At 45.8% G+C, this 23109-nt stretch overlaps 1 protein-coding gene across 14 annotated transcripts in view; it reads left to right on the top strand.

Annotated features, from left to right (window-relative positions):
- The window catches only part of PLXNA2 (plexin A2), a 3799727-nt gene that overhangs the window by 1030935 nt on the left and 2745683 nt on the right, over nucleotides 1-23109 (top strand). For all 14 annotated transcript variants that reach the window (XM_068269767.1, XM_068269773.1, XM_068269774.1 and 11 more), the window contains one exon: nucleotides 11916-12012. In XM_068269767.1, the coding sequence (XP_068125868.1) occupies nucleotides 11916-12012 (97 nt within the window). The remainder of the gene's footprint in view (nucleotides 1-11915; nucleotides 12013-23109) is intronic.

Raw genomic sequence — 23109 nt, 5'->3', positions numbered from 1 at the left:
TTTTGTGGAGAGTTTCCCAATGTGAGGTGCACTTGGAGAATTTGGATAAATAATGTGTTGCTTTTTGCTATTGTTCAATGGTTATATTGGTGTTCATTTCTACAGTCCAGAAATGAATATATCTGTAATGATCCCTGAGGATACAGCTGCGGACACTTCCGCAGTTGCCTCGGTTTCCTCGGCGAGGGGTTTGCCCGCTCCTCCGGTGTCTAGCACGCCGAGGACGGGATTGTCAGTTGCTCATAGGGTCGCCGTATTGGTGGGAGGAGGCACGTCAGCTGACCGGCCGGTCGGCTGACGTCAGAGGAGACTCACGGCGCTCCGGATTGGTTGATTGGAGTGGGTGTGGCTGTGAGGTCTCTTCTGCTTCATAAGCCTCCGGGATTCACTCGCAACCTGTCTGCTGTTGCGAATACTCTGTGTTAGCGCTCAGACCTTAGGCAGTATCCGGTGTGCTTTGATCCGGGAGGAAACCGGGGATTTCACACAAGTAGGATTATTGTATTATTGTATTACTTGATATTCTGTGTATGACTCTGGCTCACCTCTGACCTTGCTCTTTCTTATCGATTCTGTACTTCTGCCCATCTGACTCTGTTGCTGCCTGATATATCACTACTCTCTTGCCTGCCGATTTTGTACTGTACCTGCCCGTCTGTTGCCGATCCTAGCCTGTCTGACCACTCTACTCACCAGTGAGCCCTTGTCACTGGTGAGGTGCTCACTGATAGTACCCACCAGCTCCTCTGGTGAGGTCTTGTCAAACTAATCAGTACTGTTGCACCAAGCACGATACACTCTGTTATTCTGCTAGCTATACTTGCATTATTGGTAATTCTGCAGATCACCACATAATCAGGTATAGTGTCTGTATTATTGGTGATACTGCACATCACACAATAATCAGACGTCTGTGTTGCTACAACGATCGTTACAGAACAGCAGACCAAAAATGTTGATGGATGCACTGTGCAATCATGTTGAACTGTTAATCACGGCTGTTAACCATTTGACCCTTACGGTTAACACCCAACAGACTCAGATTAGCCAATTGTCTGAGGTGGTGCACACCATTCAAGCACCTAATGCACCAGTGCCATCCCCTCTAGTGTTGGAGCCCAGACTGCCTCTCCCGGAAAGGTTTTCTGGGCATAGGGCCAATTTTCAGAATTTTAAAAATCGGTGCCTTTCATACTTTGAGCTATGTCCTACCTCTTCAGGGTCTGAGAGTCAGAGGGCCATCTTAATTAAGACATTATTATCTGGAGATTCGCAGTCTTGGGCCTACAGTCTCCCAGATGATCATGAGGCCCTAACATCTGTTCAAGAATTTTTCAAAGCTATGGCAGTTATATATGATGATCCCAATTTAGCTATGACATCAGAAAGGAAACTTAAGACCCTCAGACAAGGGCATAACACTGTTGAAGCATACGCTGCAGAGTTTAGAAGGTGGGCAGTGTCAGCCAGATGGGGGCAACATGCTTTTCTTGATTGATCTTGTTTTTTTATCGAGGTTATCTGATGCTGTTGCTGATTTGATGCTAGGTCACCCAGAGCCTAAGACTATGGATGAGGCAATATCTCTAGCAATTAAAATTGATCGGCGAGTCTGATATCAAAAGCAGACTCAGGGTAGAGCACCAGGGAGATCTTCCTTTATTACTTTTCTTGCTCCTTCCCCTCCTCAGGATGAGCCGATGCAAGTCGGACAGACCAGGTTCACTGAGGTTGAGAAAAACGAGAGACGTTCTGAGAGACTCTGTTTACATTCTGCAGAGACGGGGCATATGGTCCAGAATTGTCCCAACGAAACAGAAAAACTATACCGCTCAGTTGTTGTTGGCAGTACCTCTCTAGGCGATCTAGTCTTATCCTTAAGGGATAATCGCCTACTTCTCCCGTGTTCTATTACTTGGAAAGACCAAGTTCAGGCTACTCAGGGCTTTATAGACTCGGGCTCCGCGGCCAATTTTATGGATTATGATTTTGCGGTTAAGTTTGGTTTTCCTCTCATTTCTTTGGGACGTCAGCTCGTTGTTACTGCAGTGGACGATTCACCACTACAGGGGAAACGATCTCTCTCTCAGACTCCTGTATTGTTATGTCAGGTAGGGGCTCCACATAAAGAACAAATACAATCATTTGTCCTCAAGATGGCTACCTCCACTGTTATCCTTGGTATGCCGTGGCTTCAAATACACTCCCCTCAGATTGACTGGAGTTCCAGACAATTGTTAAGTTGGTCCCCATTTTGTCATCATCATTGTTTGGAGAAAGTCACGGTATGTGCCACCAAGGTCCAAGTGCAGGGGTTGCCTTCTCAGTACTCTGACTTTGCTGATGTCTTCTGTCTCAGAGCAGCAGACAAACTTCCACCCCATCGAAGTTTTGACTGCCCCATTGAGTTGAGATCAGGTTGTATGCCCCCTAGGGTCCATCTGTATAATCTTTCTGGGCCTGAAAAACTTGCCATGCAAGAATATATGAAAGAAAACTTGGCCAAAGGGTTCATTCGTCCTTCTAGGTCCCCGGCCGGGGCAGGGTTCTTTTTTGTACAGAAAAGGATGATGGCCTTGGGCCATGTATTGATTACAGAGACTTGAACAAGATTACTGTGAAAATTCATTATCTTCTCCCCCTGATTGATGACTTATTCTCTCAGATCACCGATGCAGGTGTCTTCACAAAACTCGATCTCAGAGGGGCATACAACCTGATTCGCATAAGAGAGGGTGACGAGTGGAAGATGGCGTTCAACACACCCGACGGGCACTATGAGTATCTTGTTATGCCCTTCGGGTTGTGCAACGCACCCGCTGTCTTCCAAGAACTGATCAATGAAGTTTTCAGGGAAGTCCTGGGGCGGTTTGTCCTCATTTACTTGGACGATATACTAATTTTTTCATCTAGTTTAGAGGAACACAGGGAACACGTGAAGTATGCTTTGAGAAAGCTACGACAGAATTCCTTGTACTAAGATTGAAAAATGTCTTTTTGAAGTTTTGAGGTTCCTTTTTTGGGGTACATAATCTCTACTGCAGGATTGTCTATGGACCCCAAGAAGGTGTCTGCGGTCCTGGAGTGGCCGCAACCTTTGGGATTGAAGGCACGCCAGCGATTCCTTGGTTTTGCCAATTATTACAGAAGGTTCATAAAGGGTGTAACGATTGTGGAACTTTCCCCGTGATCAGCGCACAACGCGTGTGCTGACACGGCGGAAATCCTCCACAAGCGTATAATTTGCAGGAACCCAGCAAAAGGTGCTACGCACGCGTAGAGGGAAAATTCCTGTCGGCAGATGGCGCTGGGGAGTGCAGAGGAACTAATCCTCTGTACCTCCTCAAATGCCAGACAGGAATTGTACAAAACGCAGAACGCAATCGCAAGAGAGGCGAATGAGAATGAGAATGAGCAAAGGGACAGGTTGTATGTGTGTGTGCCAATCCAGTCGCCACCCCGCAACCGCACACACACAACAGCAGATATGAAATAGGAACGCGATCGCGAGAGGTGCGATCGCCAGACAAGACACAAGGCAGATCAGAACAGAATACGAGGTTAGCAAAGGCACAGCAAATAATACAATGAGGAGATACGGAAAATAACAAATGCTAGCTAACCGCGAACACCGCACTCATTCGCAACAGTGCACGCGGTTATGCGTGGTCTCCACGTGATAAGCACAATAGAGACAAGCACGCCTAACTAACCATTAACAGACAAACATGAAACAGAGGACGCGAGCGCTTGCTTAACGGTTACCTCACCGAGCCTCCAGCAAGCGTAGCAGACAGACACACGAAAACAGGGACAAGCGAGAGATAGGATCCACAGCACTAGCGAAAAGTGGCTAGCGCGATCCAAGTACAGAGTAGCAGAACAGAAGGATCCCCAGCGCCAGCGAAAAGTGGCCAGCGCGATCCCAGAAGACAGAACAGAAGGATCCCCAGCGCTAGCGAAAAGTAGCTAGCGCGATCCCAGGAGACAGAACAGAAGGATCCCCGGCGCTAGCAAAAAGTAGCTAGTGCGATCCCAGGAGACAGAACAGAAGAGATAGCTGGTAGCAACCGCTGCACCAGCTATACTCCAAGAACAGAGATCAGAACCATTTCCTGTCAACCACCATAGGGACAGGACAATGGCAAACAGGCAAGACAAGACAGAACAGGCAATACAGATAATACAATCCTAACAGCACTAGGGAAATCTGCCTAGCGCAGATTTAGGAATTACTCTAAGCTGATGTTCAAACAGAGAGCAAGGCTGACACCCCACCAGGAGTGTTACATAGGACGAAATCCTTATGAACAGCGAAGCATTGTGGGAAAGACATAGTACTTATAGTACACGCCTCCAATGAATGTGGCCAGGCAATTTGCATGACAACGTATGCAAATTCCTCTGCAAGCACAAGCTGCAAAACTGACAGAAGCTGTTCTTTCCAGAGTCCTGCAGCATGCAAACCTACACAATGGTCAAAAGGCTGGCTGCCTGCACAGGCAGCTGAACAAATCATCACAAAGGGGTTTTCTTCTGTGGCGTCGCCCCTTACTGAACTCACCAAAAAGGGGGCAGATACCTACAACTGGTCATCAGAAGCACAAACTGCCTTTTCTTCACCTAAACAATTGTTTTGCTCCGCCCCCATTTTGAGACATGTGCATGTTTCTCTCCTTTTTGTTGTTGAGGTGGATGCCTCAGAGATAGGGGTGGGGGCTGTACTGTCTCAACACTCCGGTCTACAGGGCAGGTTGCACCCATGTGCATTTTTTTCTCTGAAGTTTTCTCCCTCCGAGAGAAACTATGACATCGGGAATCGAGAACTGTTGGCCATCAAACTTGCGTTTGAGGAATGGCGACATTGGCTCGAGGGGGCTGAACATACTATTACAGTCTATACTGATCACAAAAACTTAGAGTATATTGAAGGAGCTAAACGTCTCAATCCCAGACAGGCTCGCTGGTCCTTATTTTTCACGAGATTCAGGTTTATTATTACTTACAGGCCGGGTAGTAAAAACATTAAAGCAGATGCTTTGTCTAGATGTTTTGAGCCCGAGACTGTGCAGCCTGCTACCCCGGTAGGCATCCTTCCCGAGAAAGTGGTCCTTGCTGCTGCTGGAATTCGGGAGGATCAAGCTTCTACTTTAGGGCCATTGCAGCAGAAGGATAGGAGACGGTCTGAAGAATGGGAGGTTGTACCAAGTGACAATGTGGGCCCTGCCTTCCAGAATGAGAGGGGTTAGATATTCCCACGTGTCCCGGTTTAAATCTGTTGTGCAAGGGGATTCCTCTCCCTCCCTCCCTGTGATGATTGATGCAGAAGAACCTATGGAAAAGGCTCATGACAAACCTGGTAGACCGTGTCCGGAGTCCACGCCTCAAGGGGGGGGGGGAACTGTAATGATCCCTGAGGATACAGCTGCGGACACTTCCGCAGTTGCCTCGGTTTCCTCGGCGAGGGGTTTGCCCGCTCCTCCGGTGTCTAGCACGCCGAGGACGGGATTGCCAGTTGCTCATAGGGTTGCCGTATTGCGCGGGCGCGCGCACAGACGGACCTTTATGCTAGGAGGAGGCGCGTTAGCTGACCGGCCGGTCGGCTGACGTCAGAGGAGACTCATGGCGCTCCGGATTGGTTGATCGGAGTGGGTGTGGCTGTGAGGTCTCTTCTGCTTCATAAGCCTCCGGGATTCACTCGCAACCTGTCTGCTGTTGCGAATACTCTGTGTTAGCGCTCAGACCTTAGGCAGTATCCGGTGTGCTTTGATCCGTCAGGAAACCGGGGATTTCACACAAGACTAGGATTATTGTATTATTGTATTACTTGATATTCTGTGTACGACTCTGGCTCACCTCTGACCTTGCTCTTGCTTATCGATTCTGTACTTCTGCCCATCTGACTCTGTTGCTGCCTGATATATCACTACTCTCTTGCCTGCCAATTTTGTACTGTACCTGCCCGTCTGTTGCCGATCCTAGCCTGTCTGACCACTCTACTCACCAGTGAGCCCTTGTCACTGGTGAGGTGCTCACTGATAGTACCCACCAGCTCCTCTGGTGAGGTCTTGTCAAACTAATCAGTACTGTTGCACCAAGCACGATACACGCTGTTATTCTGCTAGCTATACTTGCATTATTGGTAATTCTGCAGATCACCACATAATCAGGTATAGTGTCTGTATTATTGGTGATACTGCAGATCACACAATAATCAGACGTCTGTGTTGCTACACCAATCGTTACAATATCTAAGCAACCCTTCTTGGTAGTGGTGCATAGCATGTTGAAATCCCTTTTTAGGAGACCTTTTTGAAATAGGGAGAGTAATGTTTTTATGAAGATGATTTTGTCACAGAAAGCACAGTTCTTTTTAAAGAACCATGGAAGAAAGTGAACAGTCAGAAACTCCACATACTTTTCAGAAGTAATTTTCACACCTTCTGAGACCCTAAAGGGGCCAACTAGCTTTCTTCCCATGATTCCAACTCAAACCAGGACTCTGCCACCTTTTTGCTGATGTCCCAGCCTTGCTGTGACATGATGGCTGTCCACCAACCATCCACCGTCCATCTTGACCATCCAGGGTTGAACAGAACTGATCAGTAAACAAGACTGTTTGAAAAAAAATATTCTTGTAGTTCCCAGCCCACTGCAGCCATTTCTGCTAGTGAGCATTGGTTAGGAGAGACTGAATAAAAGGTTTATGCATAACTGCATTGGAGGATCCTGCATCTTGATGTTCACAGGACTCCAGAGGCACCAGCAGCTTCAAATGCTGGTGGCTCTGGAGTCCTGTGAACTTGATCATACAAAATCTTACAGTGGGTTGCAAAAGTATTCAGCCCCCTTGAAGTTTTCCACATTTTGTAACATTACTGCCACAAACATGCATCAATTTTATTGGAATTCCACGTGAAAGACCAATACAAAGTGGTGTACATGTGAGAAGTGGATTGAAAATCATACATCATTCCAAACATTTTTTACAAATAAATAACTGCAAAGTGGGGTGTGCGTAATTATTCGGCCCCCTGAGTCAATACTTTGTAGAACCACCTTTTGCTGCAATTACAGCTGCCAGTCTTTTAGGGTATGTCTCTACAAGCTTTGCATATCTAGAGACTGAAATCCTTGCCCATTCTTCTTTGCAAAACAGCTCCAGCTCAGTCAGATTAGATGGACAGCGTTTGTAAACAGCAGTTTTCAGATCTTGCCACAGATTCCCGATTGGATTTAGATCTGGACTTTGACTGGGCCATTCTAACACATAGATATGTTTTGTTTTAAACCATTCCATTGTTGCCCTGGCTTTATGTTTAGGGTCATTGTCCTGCTGGAAGGTGAACCTCCGCCCCAGTCTCAAGTCTTTTGCAGTCTCCAAGATGTTTTCTTTCAAGTTTGCCCTGTATTTGGCTCCATCCATCTTCCCATCAACTCTGACCAGCTTCCATGTCCCTGCTGAAGAGATGCACCCCCAGAGCATGATGCTGCCACCACCATATTTGACAGTGGGGATGGTGTGTTCAGAGTGATGTGCAGTGTTAGTATTCCGCCACACATAGCGTTTTGCATTTTGGCCAAAAAGTTCCATTTTGGTCTCATCTGACCAGAGCACCTTCTTCCACATGTTTGCTGTGTCCCCCACATGGCTTGTGGCAAACTGCAAACAGGCCTTCTTATGCTTTCTGTTAACAATGCCTTTCTTCTTGCCACTCTTCCATAAAGGCCAACTTTTTACAGTGCATGACTAATAGTTGTCCTATGGACAGAGTCTCCCACCTGAGCTGTAGATCTCTGCAGCTCATCCAGAGTCACCATGGGCCTCTTGACTGCATTTCTGATCAGCGCTCTCCTTGTTCGGCCTGTGAGTTTAGGTGGATGGCCTTGTCTTGGTAGGTTTACAGTTGTGCCTTACTCCTTCCATTTCTGAATGATCGCTTGAACAGTGCTCCGTGGGATGTTCAAGGCTTTGGAAATCTTTTTGTAGCCTAAGCCTGCTTTAAATTTCTCAATAACTTGATCCCTGACCTGTCTTGTGTGTTCTTTGGACTTCACGGTGGTGTTGCTCCCAATATTCTCTTAGACAACCTCTGAGGCCCTCACAGAGCAGCTGTATTTGTACTGACATTAGATTACACACAGGTGCACTCTATTTAGTCATTAGCACTCATCAGGCAATGTCTATGGGCAACTGACTGCACTCAGATCAAAGGGGGCCAAATAATTATGCACACCCCACTTTGCAGTTATTTATTTGTAAAAAAATGTTTGTGTAACGGTTGGGTGTTGCAACTCAAACGTCTGATTATTGTGTGATCTGCAGAATCACCAATAATGCAGACTCTATACCTGATTATGTGGTGATCTGCAGAATCACCAATGATGCAAGTATAGCTAGCAACGATACTGTGTGAATAGTGCTTGGTGCAACAGTGAGTAATGGTTAGATAGACCTTACCAGAGGGGCTGGAAGGCCTATCAGAAACAGTAACAGATAGTTTGGCTAGACCTTACCAGAGGAGCTAGTAAGGTACTATCAGCACAAGTAACTGTATAGTTTGGCTAGACGTCACCAGAGGACAGGGGTGCAGCTAAGGTTTTTGTGGCCCCAAGCGGACTGTAGGAAGTGGCCCTATCCTGCGCCACGGCGAAAAATGGGCGTGGCTATCCCGCATAAATGGGCGTGGTCATGACATGTGGGTGGAGCTGGGGCGGATTGGGGCGGGGCTGTTTGCGGGGAAAATGGATGTGGGGGTGATTGAGGCGCGCGCAGCGCGCCGCGCCAGAAAGATGGATTTGGCCATGACGTTGTATGGGCGGAGCTTAACCGCAGCACAGCAAATATAGCCAACTATGACCATTAAATAATAAATGCAGCAACAGTTACCCCAGACACCAGAAAATAAAAACGCAATTTGTGCAACATTTCAGCAGAAAACAAACGCAATTTGTGCAACATTTCAACAGAAAACAAACAGAATTTGGGCCACATTTCAGCAGAAATCAAACGCAATTTGGGCCACATTTCAGCAGAAATAAAACGCAATTTGGGCACATTTTCAGCTGAAATCAAACGCAATTGGGGCCACATTTCAGCAGAAATCAAACGCAATTAGGGCACATTTTCAGCAGAAATCAAATGCAATTAGGGCACAGTTCAGCAGAAATCAAACGCAATTAGGGCACAGTTCAGCAGAAATCAAACGCAATTAGGGCCACATTTTCAGCAGATATCAAACGCAATTAGGGCACATTTTCAGCAGAAATCAAACACAATTAGGGAACAGTTCAGCAGAAATCAAACACAATTAGGGCACAGTTCAGCAGAAATCAAACACAATTAGGGCACAGTTCAGCAGAAATCAAACACAATTAGGGCACAGTTCAGCAGAAATCAAACACTATTAGGGCACAGTTCAGCAGAAATCAAACACTATTAGGGCACAGTTCAGCAGAAATCAAACGCAATTAGGGCACATTTTCAGAGCTGCAAAAAGAAAATAATTTACTCACCTGGCACTGGCAGAAGTCTTCTCTCCTGGCCGGCTCCTCAGGCGCTAAGTTCCCACGGAGCTCCCTCCCTCCTCCAATCTCCCGCGCTGATTGAATCAGGGCTACGGGAAGATGGCCACCCGAAGCCCTGTACTGGAGACATAGTCTCCAGAGCAGGGCTTCGGCGGCGGCCATCTTCCCGTAGCCCTGCCCTACTCTGCTCTGCCAGCCCCGCGGGGCTGCGGGAAAACAGTGACGTCACGCCGACGTCACTGAGCCGCCGAGGCCCCTACGATCTTGAGGCCCCAAGCGACCACTTGGTTCGCTTTATGCCTCGCGGCGCCCCTGCCAGAGGAGCTGGTAAGGTACAATCAGCACAAGTAACTGTATAGTTTGGCTAGACCTTTCCAGAGGGGCTGGCAAGGTACTATCAGTACAAGTGACTGTATAGTTTGACCAGACGTTACCAGAGGAGCTGGCAAGGTACTATCAGTCACAGTAATTGTTTAGATCTAACAAAACCTCACCAGAGGAGCTGGTGGGTATTCAATCAAAGAGCACCTCACCAGTATAGCCAGAATCATACACAGGTAATCAGCAATAACAATATAACAATAGTCCTAGTCTTGTGTGAAATCCCTGGTTTCCTCCCAGATCAAAGCACACCGGATACTAGACTAAGGTCTGAGCGCTAACACGTATGTATTCGCAACAGCAGACAGGTTGCGAGTGAAGAATGAAGGCTTAAGAAGCAGAGGAAAGCTCTCAGCCGCGCCCACCATGTAATCAGCCAATCCGAGCGGCGAGAGTCACCTCTGACGTCAGCCGACCGGCAGATCAGCTGACGCGCCTTCTTCCAGCATAAAGGTCCTGTCTCCGCGAGACAGCGACCCTGTGAGCAGGAGACAATACCGTTCCCGGCATGTTAGACGCTGGCGGAACGGATGAGGCCTGAGAACAGGGGAGAAAGGCGGCTGCGGGTATACCCTGCATGTCCGCAGCCGCCATGCTTGCAGATGTTACAGTTTGGAATCATGTATGATTTTCGTTCCACTTCTCATGTGTACACCATTTTGTGTTGGTCTTTCATGTGGAATTCCAATAAAATTGATTCATGTTTGTGGCAGTAATATGACAAAATGTGGAAAACTTCAAGGGGGCCGGAAACTTTTGCAACCCACTGTATATCTACTTTAGAGGATGTGTATGTCTCAGCACTCTTTTGCACTTGTGGTGGTCTTCTCATGGGACAAAGAAATTCTGAAGAGCCATTTAGAACAAAGCTACAACAATCCTCTCATGACAAATTCTATGTTATCCACACACAGTCTTGCTGGGTAATAAAACCTATAAGATTAAATTCCCTGCTCATAGGCTATCTCAACATATTTTTTGACTGCTAAGAGAGTTCTGGCTCATAACTGGAATACTCCATTCTTGTCCGTTGATGGTGTGTTAATTGTATTATCTGACATTATGGCTGCTTAACATATCTCTGAAAAGATCTTGGTTAATATGAAAAGTTTCTTTAAAACATTGTCCCCTTGGATCTCCTGGTGGGAGAATGCTGGCCTTAATCATAAATTGCATAGGTTTTGATATTACACTTCTTACTGTCCCAATATTGTGGGAAATATGAGGACTGAGCACTTGGTTTTGGCGCTAACTAACTTAAGATGTTTGTGTTTTTTTTTCTTTTGGTTGCTACATTACAATTATACAGGGGCGTTGCTAGCCCCAAATATCAGTGGCATGTGCCACAAATCTATTCTGGGGTGCCCCGGATGTCCCCCAGGCAGAGTCAGGCTCTACTCACCTCCGGCCACTTGGTTTCCAGATTCTGCAAACATCTTTTCTTCTGGGCTTCTCCCCCATTATCTTTTTTTTTATTATTAATGGAGAGGGGGACTTAATTTAGCATTTTACTGGGCAGTCGTACTTAGACCACTTTTAAGCTCATGTAAATTTGGATCCACAAATAGCCACACCCACATTCTGGTGCATGGCCTCACCCATTTTTTGGCTGGAGTCCCCAAAAGTGCCCCAGATCTCTTAGGAGCCTAGCAACGCCCCTGCAATTATACAAAGCTTTTTCCTGTTAGTCCATTTTGCACCTTCTACTTAAAAGTATCTTTTAAGTTCACTTCTTCAGCATGTAAAATGTCCATAAAAACCTTTTGAAATTAAAGTAATTTGGGTAGAAAAAAACATGTACATGTATAAAAAGAAAAGCATGTGTTTGCACCATATTATTAGTAAAATAAGTTGCAAATGGGCTTACATCAGGATGAAATAATTATGGTGACACTTTACAAAGTATTTTACAGTGGTTTAAGTTGTCCTTATTTGTTAAATTTGTCTTAGCTCTGCACATCTCTTCCAGCGGTTCTAACTTACTAATATTCTTACTTTGTTCTCAGTATGCCTATGATGGAATGGATATTAACGAACTATCTGTGGCCTTCTCTGTTGTTTGGAATGGAAATTTTATCATTGACAATCCACATAATATCAAAGGTAAAGCTCAATAAAATATTGCTAGATGTAGCTTAAAGGAGAACAATACGAACTGACTTTGGTAGTGTTGATGTAAATAAGTGCAAGTTGCAGCAAAATTGAAATAGACTCTGTAACCAATTTTACCACCCTTATCTTATCAGCAACATGTAGTGTTACCTCTGCAGACCTCCTCCTGTTAATCTTGGTGGTGTTGTGTCACCCATCTCTCTGTTATCCCCCCTTTTCATAGCTTTGTCTAGGCTTGTCGATGGGGGCGGCGGCATCTTCTGCAATGGGGACGCCTAGTGCACGCCCATTGCAGATCAAGATGCTGCTTGTGTAAAGTCCGTTCCTGTCTCTCCCATCTCTGTAAATAAATCAGCGTCCCTGTGCAGAGCATGTCTGCGAGCGATGGAGCCGCTAAACAGTTGATCGGAGCTGCCGTCTCTGCTCCCATCTCTCCCATCTCTGTAAATGAATCAGCATCCCTGTGCAGAGCATGTCTGCAAGTGAGGGAGCCGCTGCACAGCTGATCGGAGCTTGTTCACGGCTCCAGACTGGAGTGCCCATCTCCCGTATATGCCACTAGTTCCAGGGTTGCGGCCATTTTGATTGTTTTGTAAACAGTTTTTAAAACATTTTTTGGGGGGCCAAAATAGCGATGGGGAGCGGCGAGAATAGGGCAGATGGGACCAGGAGAGCAAGGTAATTCAAATAATATTATTATTTCAACTTATTTTTAAACTTACAGATTCTCTATAAAGGAACTTTATCTCAAGCTTAAAGCTTACATGAAGTCAGATAAACAACCCTATTTCAAAATGAGGTGCAAGCAATGATCAGCACATCAGAGCACCAGATAGGACACTAGTACATTGACAAACCATCAACAAGCCTACTGGTAGCATTGTCCATTAAGCTGTAGGAAGATCAGAGTCCATAGTCCACAGCAGTGTCGATTAAATCATGGTGACAGACACTGGCCTAGAGCTGTTTCGTGCGTCTTGCCTCTTCTGAAGCCAATAAATGTGCACTCATTATAAAGCCCAACACATGCTACTTAAATACCCATAGTGAACCAATCACCGTAATCCTCAAAATTCAAATCCACCAATAAAATTATCTTACCTCAAAGAGGACGACTGCAAACATCGAGGGAGTCACCTGATATTGCAGTCAAATGAATATGTATGATCCAGGTGGGTAGAAAAGGATACACCCACATGGCAAACACACAATGAGATCCACCAAAAGCAAAGGACAGGAGTTGTAAAGATACAAATTGGTTGTCATGACAACCTGACCACCGCATCCATACTGCAAGAAAAAAGTCCCCAAACCTTGCCTAAAAAACCATCCTGGAGAACACCTTAATGAGGCTGTAAACAACCTTAAAAAATGTTATGCCAGCAGATGAACAATGTCTCAAAATGAGCGCTGCATGGCCCGCATTGTGCATACGAAGTGCCGATTACATGACCCGAAGTCATCTGATCATATAAAGCGTGCGCATATGCACAAAGAGTTGGCCCAACTATTGGACAAAAGTCACATGAACGCGGAAAAAGCAACTCATACTTTGTACTGTGGTGGTGAAAAAAGAACCCTGCCCCCCCATTGCACAGTGCAGACCATGTGACAGCCATCACATGACCGCGCCTCTCAATGTCAAGTGAATTATGGTTGGCTGCCGAACTAAGATATCTCAATAGAGAGGGCATGATCAAGTGAGGAAAGTCATACGACCATACCTCCGTGTGCGGAAAAAACAATGCGTACATCTGCATAAAACCTAAATTATGCGAACGCATACCAACCTACATATAGTAGGTCTTCCCATCCACTAATAGACCTCACCCTCCTTAGAAAGGAATAGGGCCTAAAAATAACTGATTCAATTCATGCGGTATGGGCTGTTGCTCAGTAACCAAAGAGATACTGAATTAAATGCAAAAATATGCATTTTAATCTAATCAAACCTTCCATATGCGAAATCTCCATGTGTGGGCCAGGCAATCGTATAACAAACACCACAACATAAATATTACACTTTTTTATAATACAATAATACAATAACATTTCTAAAGCGCTTTTCTCCCATAGGACTCAAAGTGTCTCATTCCATTACAGTGTTGCAGGCTGGACTGTGTTACAGAGGAGATAGTCAGGTGTTCATAAATGCCAGACTAAAGAGGTGGGTTTTCAGTTTAGACTTAAATGCTTCCAGTGATGGGGCTGTCCTGATTGCGTGTGGCAGGGAGTTCCAACGTTTAGGGGCAGCATGACAGAAGGCTCTGTCTCCAAAGGTTTTGAGGTGGACTCTGGGGGTGACCAAGGTGTTACATCCTTTTGATCTAAGATTGTGGGGGGTGTGATGCAGTTGCAGCAAGTCCTTCAGGTATTCAGGGCCCAGATTGTGCAAGGATTTGAATGCCAGTAAGCCAATCTTAAACAAAATTATCCACTTTATCGGTAGCCAGTGGAGTGAACACAGGGTTGGTGTTATGTGGCAATGGCGAGGTTGGTTCGTTAACAGTCTTGCGGCGGCATTCTGTACTAATTGCAGGCAGCGTAGGTCTTTCTTATGAAGGCTTGTGTAGAGGACATTGCAGTAGTCCAACCTTGATGTGACGAAAGCATGAACTAGGGTTGGAAGATCCTCTGAAGGAATGAGGTGTTTAATCTTTGCAATATTCCTTAGGTGAAATAAGGAATGTTTCACAACAGCTGAGATTTGATTCCTGAAGCTTAATTTCCCATCAATCAGTACTCCCAGGCTGCGCACACAGTCTGAGTTGTTCAGGTCCGAGCTCCCCATCCTTAGCGGTGTTGGTTGAGACTGGGGCTGCTTTGCTGTTGAGCCCTGACCTTTTTAACACTATACATACCACTCAAGAGGATCATTCACAACAACCCCCCAAGTCACCAACCAGGTCCAATAAGGAAAGAGAAACTACTGTATTTTCCCTGTATAAGATGCACTTTTTCTCTCCCAAAAATCGGTAGAAAAAGTGCGTCTTATACAGCTAAGGCAGAGAATCCCCAACTAACGAATGCCCACCGATACGAACCACCAACCTGCCGCCTTGTCGGGAATTCCCTGCCTTTGTGTGCCTGCTCCCCCGCGTGCTTCCCTCCCCCTTGTGTCTCCTGGTCCCCCCGGGTGTAGAGTGATTAGCGGCAGCTTACCTTCGCCATGCTCCCACGATGATCGCAGACTAGAGTAATTTTTTACTACCCCCCCCCCCCTCCTGGGGCATACCACTTGTTGTAATACACACAATTTTAAATCCGATACAAGATTGTAATGTGTGCAGCCGCGGCGGACTGCATCGCCACCGCGGCTGCCTCTGGCTCCCTGTCCGTCTCTCCAGCGTCTAGGACGCCGGGGACGGAACTGTCTGTTCCCAGTCAGGTCATGTCTCGCGCGGGCGCGCGTGTAGACAGGACCTTTATGCGGGGAGAGGGGTCGTCAGCTGACCTGCTGGTCAGCTGACGGCAGAGGAGACTCACGGCGCCCTGGATTGGCCGGCTGCAGGGGGCGTGCCAGTGAGGTCTCCTCTGCTTCTTAAGCCTTCGGGCTTCAGTCTGGCGCTGTCTGTTGTCGTGAACGTTTGTGTGGCAGCCCTCAGACCAAGCCCAGGAATCCTGTGTCATAGCTGTGTTATACTTTAGATCAGTTCCAGGGGGTTGAGACCAAGGACCTCACCCCCAAGCCTAGGAATCCTGTGTCATAGTTGTGTTATACTTCAGATCAGTTCCAGGGGGTTGAGACCAAGGACCTCACCCCAAGCCTAGGAATCCTGTGTCATAGTTGTGTTATACTTCAGATCAGTTCCAGGGGGTTGAGACCAAAGACCTCACCCCCAAGCCTAGAAATTCTGTGTCATAGTTGTGTTATACTTCAGATCGGTTCCAGTTGGTTGAGACCAAGGACCTCACCCCCAAACCTAGGAATCCTGTGTCATAGTTGTGTTATACTTCAGATCAGTTCCAGGGGGTTGAGACCAAGGACCTCACCCCCAAGCCTAGGAATCCTGTGTCATAGTTGTGTTATACTTCAGATCAGTTCCAGGGGGTTCAGACCAAGGACCTCACCCCCAAGCCTAGGAATTCTGTGCCATAGTTGTGTTATACTTCAGATCAGTTCCAGGGGGTTGAGACCAAGGACCTCACCCCCAAGCCTAGGAATTCTGTGTCATAGTTGTGTTATACTTCAGATCAGTTCCAGGGGGTTGAGACCAAGGACCTCACCCCCAAGCCTAGGAATCCTGTGTCATAGTTGTGTTATACTTTAGATCAGTTCCAGGGGGTTGAGACCAGGGACCTCACCCCCAAGCTCAGGATTGTTGTGTCATTGCTCTGTTATACTTTAGACCAGTTCCAAGGGGTTGAGACCAAGAACCTCACCCCCAAGCTTAGGATTATATCGTAGGCTGCAGTTCAGTATTACTCACCCGCACCTCGGGTGTTCATTTGCCTGCAGTATAGTCTGAATCACCCGCTCCTCGAGTGATTCAGTCTCTTCAATATTATTTCCCCAGCTTGCTGGAGGTGGTACGTTTGTATACACGCAGTGTACTGTTTATACCTCACCAGCCCCTCTGGTGAGGTCTCTTTAAAGCGTTATAGTGATGATTACACCAATCACTACACACTCTGCTCTCAGTATTGCTATACTGGCATTATTGGTGATTCTGCGGATCACACATAATCGGGTATAGCGTCTGCATTCTTGGTGATTCCGCAGATCACCAACAATCAGACGTCTGAGGTGTGGCACTCACTCGTCACAAAGATGTTGTTTCTCACAAAAATGCGCCAAAACGGCCAAGTCTTTTTTTCGGGGACCTAATGGTAGATTTGTGAGTGAAAATTCGGTCCCTGGCACACTGTGTGGTTTTACCAACGTATAAAGCCCACAGGGGCACTTGATACAATAAACCAAATAATAAAAACTGCAATCAAAGTGTCCATTCATTCTAAATTTCTTGCCACTCAGTGGGTGAGAGACAGAATCCCCCCTCAGTACATTAGTGCATTGAGCACATGACATGCACGGAAACATACCCGAGCCCCCCACAGTCGGTGCTGTTTTGTTAGTACTACCATGTCATATCTAACCAGGCGGTCCTTGATTGATGGAGCTCTCTTAAAGTAGAACAGAGGGGAATCCCTGATTTCAGGGACCCTGCTGAGCCCCTCCCTAAAAAGGCGCCATCTTTTTTGAATTGTATTCCTCAACTGCCCTGCAACTGTGGAATATTTTGTAACAAAAGGTAGTCTCCCATCAGGTCCTCTTTGAGGTAAGAGAATTTTATTGGTGGGTTTGAATTTCTAGTATTACTGTGATTGGTTCACTATGGGTATTTTAGTAGCATGTATTGGGCTTTATAATGAGGGCACATTTATCGGCTTGAGGATGGGCAGGATGCCAAAAACAGCTCTAGGCTAGTGTCTGTCACCATTATTTAATCAACAATGTTGTGGACTATGGACTCTAATCTTCCTACAGCTGAATAGACAATGCTACCAGCAGGCTTGTTGACAGTTTCTGGGAGTTTCCAATGCCTATCTATTGCCAGTGACCGGTACTTGTCATCACGTTTTAAACTGTTTGGATATCTATTGCAATAAAAGAGCAAGAAGATTTGCATTTAAGGGAGTGTGCTGATCTATTTAGTTCAATGTACATGAAGTCAGATAAACACAGCACTTCCAAAAATCTAATATTTGCTGGTTCTATTAGTCCACAGACTTGTGGCCAAGCCTTAATGCCAAGACAAGTCTGGCCTTATTTCAAGGCCCCTATTCTTGCAGTGACTGCAAATACATCATATGTGAATAATGAGCATACCTGCAATGGTACACACAGTGCATGTGAAAAATCTAGATACCAAACTATCCTGATGTTGCCAGCAGGGCCATAGACCCCCAACTTCATGGAGTGTCACCAACTTCAGTGGGATGTCATTGCGCTGTTGCATTAACTGCATCACATATACCATATTTTTCAGACCATAAAATGCTCCTGATCATAAGACACAATATCAGTTGAAAGGGCGCCTGCATGGGCTTCAATGTTATTTGCTGCTATAAGGTGTTGAAAAGGGCGTCCAGTTTTTTTTTTTAAACTATAAAAGGGTCTCCTTTTATAGCCGAGATATTTTTTTTTTTGCCTAAAAAAAGTGTCTCTGGATAAACATTAGGTTTTTTATTTTTTCGGGAGGGGGGGGGCTATAAAAAAGTAATGGATATAGCCAAGATTTTTTTTTCGGCTATAAGGGCTTGTTCACACTAAGGGCACTTTTGTTTTTGTTCACAAAATCAATTTATGCGGCGATTTTGTGCATGCTTTTTGTACCGTGACTATTTAAATGTGAAGTGTTTCCAGGTCAGCCTGCACTTCCCGTTTGGACAGAGAGCAAACGGAGAAAAAAAAACAAGATGAGTCGCAGGAGCTGGTTTACCACAGAGGAGCTAATCTCCAAGATCCAGGATCACCCTGAATTATTTGTCAAGAAGCATCCTGACTATAAAGACAAACCCAAAGACAAACCCAAGACCAATATGGTGTGGGCTGATATAGCTGCATACTTTCGTGAGGACCTATGGGACTAATTGTCTGATAGAACCAAAGCAGATAAAAGTAAGTTGACTCTTATGCTGGCATTAATCTTATTTTTGCTTCAATCGTGTTATTTGTGTAGTTAAGCTATGTAATGCTAGGGTATTTAATGTAGAAGGCAATACTCTTCTTCTGATATGCATAACTACAAAACTAGGCCTCAACCCAACACAGACATGTGTGCCTTCTAATGCTGTGTGTTTCTTGCATCAATGCTTATTCCAATGTAATTTTTAGCAACCAAGAACAAATCTATGGAGTGTTTTTTTTTTGCTTGTTTTTTTATTAATAGTCCGAAATGAGAAATATGTGTTGGTAAAGATATTTTTAATTGTAAAAAAAATAGTGGATACTTCTCCAATCATACAATAACAAGATAATTTATTTGTCAAAAATCACAAGCTAATGCTAGTAATGCATGTGGTATTGCACCCTCTGTAGTGAGGAAATACTGAGCCATCAGCTCTCTAATATTTAGTGCACTGTGGGTTCCTCTTAACATAGCACCACCAAAGTTAGAAAATGTGGAGGGATGACATCCTCTTCAACTATGTTTCCTTCCATAGTTCGCACATAGTTATGTAGGTGGCAGGTAGCCTTTACAACAGTCACTGCAATTGTTGGTTTCATTTTCACAGCAGTGTGGTAAATGTGCCACTTGTTTGCTAGGATGCCAGAGGTGCATACCACCACTTTCCTGGCTTTGCTTAGTCGCAAATTAAAATGTATTTTTTCTGCTGCCATGCCTCTTTGGGAGAAAGGCTCATCACATTCTCTGAAAGGGCAAAGGCCTCATCACCACTAAAGGTGCTGGGATAGGCAGGTGACTGGGTGTTAGACCAAGGGAATGGTCCAGAGATGTGAGGTTGGCCCAGTTGCAGTTTCATCCCAAACCGACTGTGGCGAAAGATTGCAGAGTCACTATTGCACCCATAGGCACCCACATACATATAATCAAATTTATATTCTGCATCAACCACAGCCATTAGCACTATCGAGAAGAACCTACGATAGTTTAAATATTGGCTGCTGGATAATGTTGGCATTACCATCCTCACATGCTTGCCATCGACCGCCCCCTGGTAATTTGGGAAATTGTGCTTCTCCCAGAACAACTCAATGTTTTTTTCCCCCCATTTTGCATGATCTGGGGGGGGGGGGGGATTTATGACATCAGGTTGCAGTTCCAGCCAGATGTTTCTGCAGGCATCCAAAACAATGTTCTGAATAGTGGACTTCTCCGACCTATATTCGAAATGTAGTGCTGCATAGGTATATCCTGTTGCAAAGAATCTGCAAGTGTAAACAAAAAAAACAACATTTATGTATTGTTCTTTTGCAGTTGATCAGTTAAGAACAATATGGAAATCTGTTTGAGACAATAACAAAAGGGAATTGGAGAAACAAAAAATTAGCTAAGTTGTGCCGGGTCCACAAATCGACGCAAATACAAGTTTACACCATTTATGGACTTCCTCAAGCCACATACGGATACTGAACCGTGAGTATTGACACTGATGAATGACAAAGCCATGGATACTTATTCAGAATAGGGTGAGCTTTATTTTTATTATCCTTTCTTAACAGTACTGAAGACAATCTACCTACTGAAGAAACCACAGAAACACAAGCTACAAATGTGGACATTACTGACCCTTTCTCAGTGGATACAAGTGCAACATGTGTACAAGATTCTGAGGAGAATATTGCTCTACACTCCCCAGAGAGTCCATCCACTCATTTTAGTCCACCATGTTCCCATAATGTTTCATATAGGTACAGACAAAGTTTTAATGTTAGAAGAGACAGTGGTAGAGCAATGTCAAGGGCTGATTATGATCAGAAAGTGATAGCACCCATTGAGAAGGCAGTTATCCACTAGAGATGGCCCGAACCGTTCGCCGGCAAACCTCGAACACATAGCGAGTTTGACCCACCCCCTATATCACATAATTGGGCTAAACTTTGACCCTCTACATCACAGTCAGCAGACACATGGCAGTCAATCAGGCTGCACTCCCTCCTGGACCCCCGCCCCCCTATAAAAACGCTGCTTTGTCTGCCATTTTCTCACTCTGTCTGCTGCCTGCTTAGTGAGAGAAGGGAGAAACATTGCTGCAGAGATTAGGGAAAGCGTTTGTTAGGTCTTGTTAGCTTGCTCCTTGCTGATATTTTTTGCTGAAAAGCACCACATAAAAAGCTCTTATGAGAGCTAATGTTCTTGTGATTTGTTTTTTTTGTGAGTGTGCCACTGACACTGCATATACAGCCCTGTCTGTTGCAGCTGGCCCTTGCTAATTGCTATACTGTGCCAGGCCCAGCACAGTCAGTGCATACCTTCCACTACATCTGTGTGACTGCACATTGTATTATACCAGTCACTGCATACCTTTCACTGCATCTATGTGACTGCACACTGTTTTATATACCAGTCAGTGCATACCTTTCGCTGCAACTGTGACTGCACATTGTATTATACCAGTTACTGCATACCTGTCACTGCATCTGTGTGACTGCACACTGTTTTATACCAGTAACTGCATACCTTTCACTGCATTGTATTATAACAGCAGTCGGTGCATACCTTTCACTGCATCTGTGTGACTGCACACTGTTTTATACCAGTAACTGCATACCTTTCACTGCATACCTTTCACTGCATTGTATTATAACAGCAGTCGGTGCATACCTTTCACTGCATCTGTGTGACTGCACACTGTATTATACCAGCAGTCAGTGCATACCTTTCACTGCATCTGTGTGACTGCACACTGTATTGTACCAGTCACTGCATACATTTCACTGCATCTGTGTGACTGCACATTGTATTATACCAGCAGTCAGTGCATACCTTTCACTGCATCTGTGTGACTGCACACTGTATTATACCAGTCAGTGCATACCTTTCACTGCATCTGTGTGACTGCACACTGTATTATACCAGTCACTGCATACCTTTCACTGCATACCTTTCACTGCATTGTATTATACCAGCAGTCAGTGCATACCTTCCACTGCATCTGTGTGACTGCACATTGTATTATACCAGCAGTCAGCGCATACCTTTCACTGCATCTATGTAACTGCACACTGTATTATACCAGTCACTGCATACATATCTTGCTCCTCCTGCTCTGATTCTGGCACCCCACTTAACACTCAGCCTGCAGCCACCAGCGCTACTACTAGCACCACAGCTGCTCCACATCAGATGTTGCAGGAGTTTTTCACACGTTTGTGGGGAATTAACTGATTCACAACCATTATTGTTACAAGAAGATGAAGGTGCTCAGGATGTTACACCACCTCACATGTCTGAGTTAGGCGTCAGTATGGATGTAAGGTGTGAGGATGATGAAGTACCTTTTGTTGGTGCAGTTTTGGAGGTGTCTGATACAAGCGAAGCTGTGGAGGATGATTATGATGATGATGATCCTGCCATGGATGTCACGTGAGTTCCCAATAGACGAGATGAACAGGGGGGCAGTTCAGAGAAGAGTAGGAGGAGACGAGTTCCTGAAAGAAGCAGGGGGAGCTCGTCATCAGAAACAGCTCGTGGCAGCCAGCCAACATGCCCTTCAAGGTCAGCTGCTGCCGCCACCACCAAAGTGCCATCATCTCAGGGCTCAGCGTTGTGGAAATTTTTGTGTGTGTCTGCCTCAGATAAGAGCGATGCCATCTGTACTTTCTGCCACCAAAAATTGAGTCATGGAAAGAGCTAGACCCACGTAGGGACAACTGCCTTATGAAGGCCCATGATGAAAAAGCACAAACAGCAACGGGATGACTACCTGAGGAAAAGCAGCACACAAACGCAAAACCCTCCCCCCTCCTCTTCCTCTTTCAGGTGCAGCATCTTCAGCCGTTTTATCCCTTGCACCTTCACAGCCACCCTCCTCCAATCCGCCTCTCACCTTGAGCGGTTCCTGCTCCTCTGCCCACAGCAGCCAGGTGTCTGTTAAGGAAATCTTTGAGCGGAAGAAGCACATTTCTGCCAGTCACCCCCTTGCCCGGCATCTGACAGCTGGCTTGGCAGAACTGTTAGCTCGCAGGCTGTTACCATACCAGCTGGTGGACTGGGACACCACAGTGGAAGATACCAGGCCACAATTATTTTTCTAAAAAGGTGATACCCAAACTTTACCGTGAAGTTGAAAGGCAAGTGGTGTCATCTGACCACGGATGCCTGGTCTGCAAAGCACGGTCAGGGCAGGTACATTACTTATACAGCACATTGGGTCAACCTGGTGACTGCTGGCGGCAAGCAGGGAGTCTGTGGCTATGCAGCGGACCTAGTCGTGACACCTCCACGGCTTCCAGGCAGGCCTGCTGCCACCTCCTCTCCTTCTCCTCCTACTCCTCCTGCTACATCCTCTTTGCTGTCGTCGTCCTCCTCCTCGGCTGAGCAGTGCTACTCTACTGGTGCTGCGATCTCCTCTCTAACTACACACCCTCAGCTCCCCAGGGCCTATGCTGCATGCCAGGTA

The sequence above is a fragment of the Hyperolius riggenbachi genome, chromosome 2, assembly GCF_040937935.1.
Source record: "Hyperolius riggenbachi isolate aHypRig1 chromosome 2, aHypRig1.pri, whole genome shotgun sequence".
NCBI lineage: Eukaryota > Metazoa > Chordata > Amphibia > Anura > Hyperoliidae > Hyperolius > Hyperolius riggenbachi.
The sequence above is the reverse complement of the archived record's forward strand: the minus strand, read 5'-3'. Positions and strand labels throughout refer to the sequence as shown.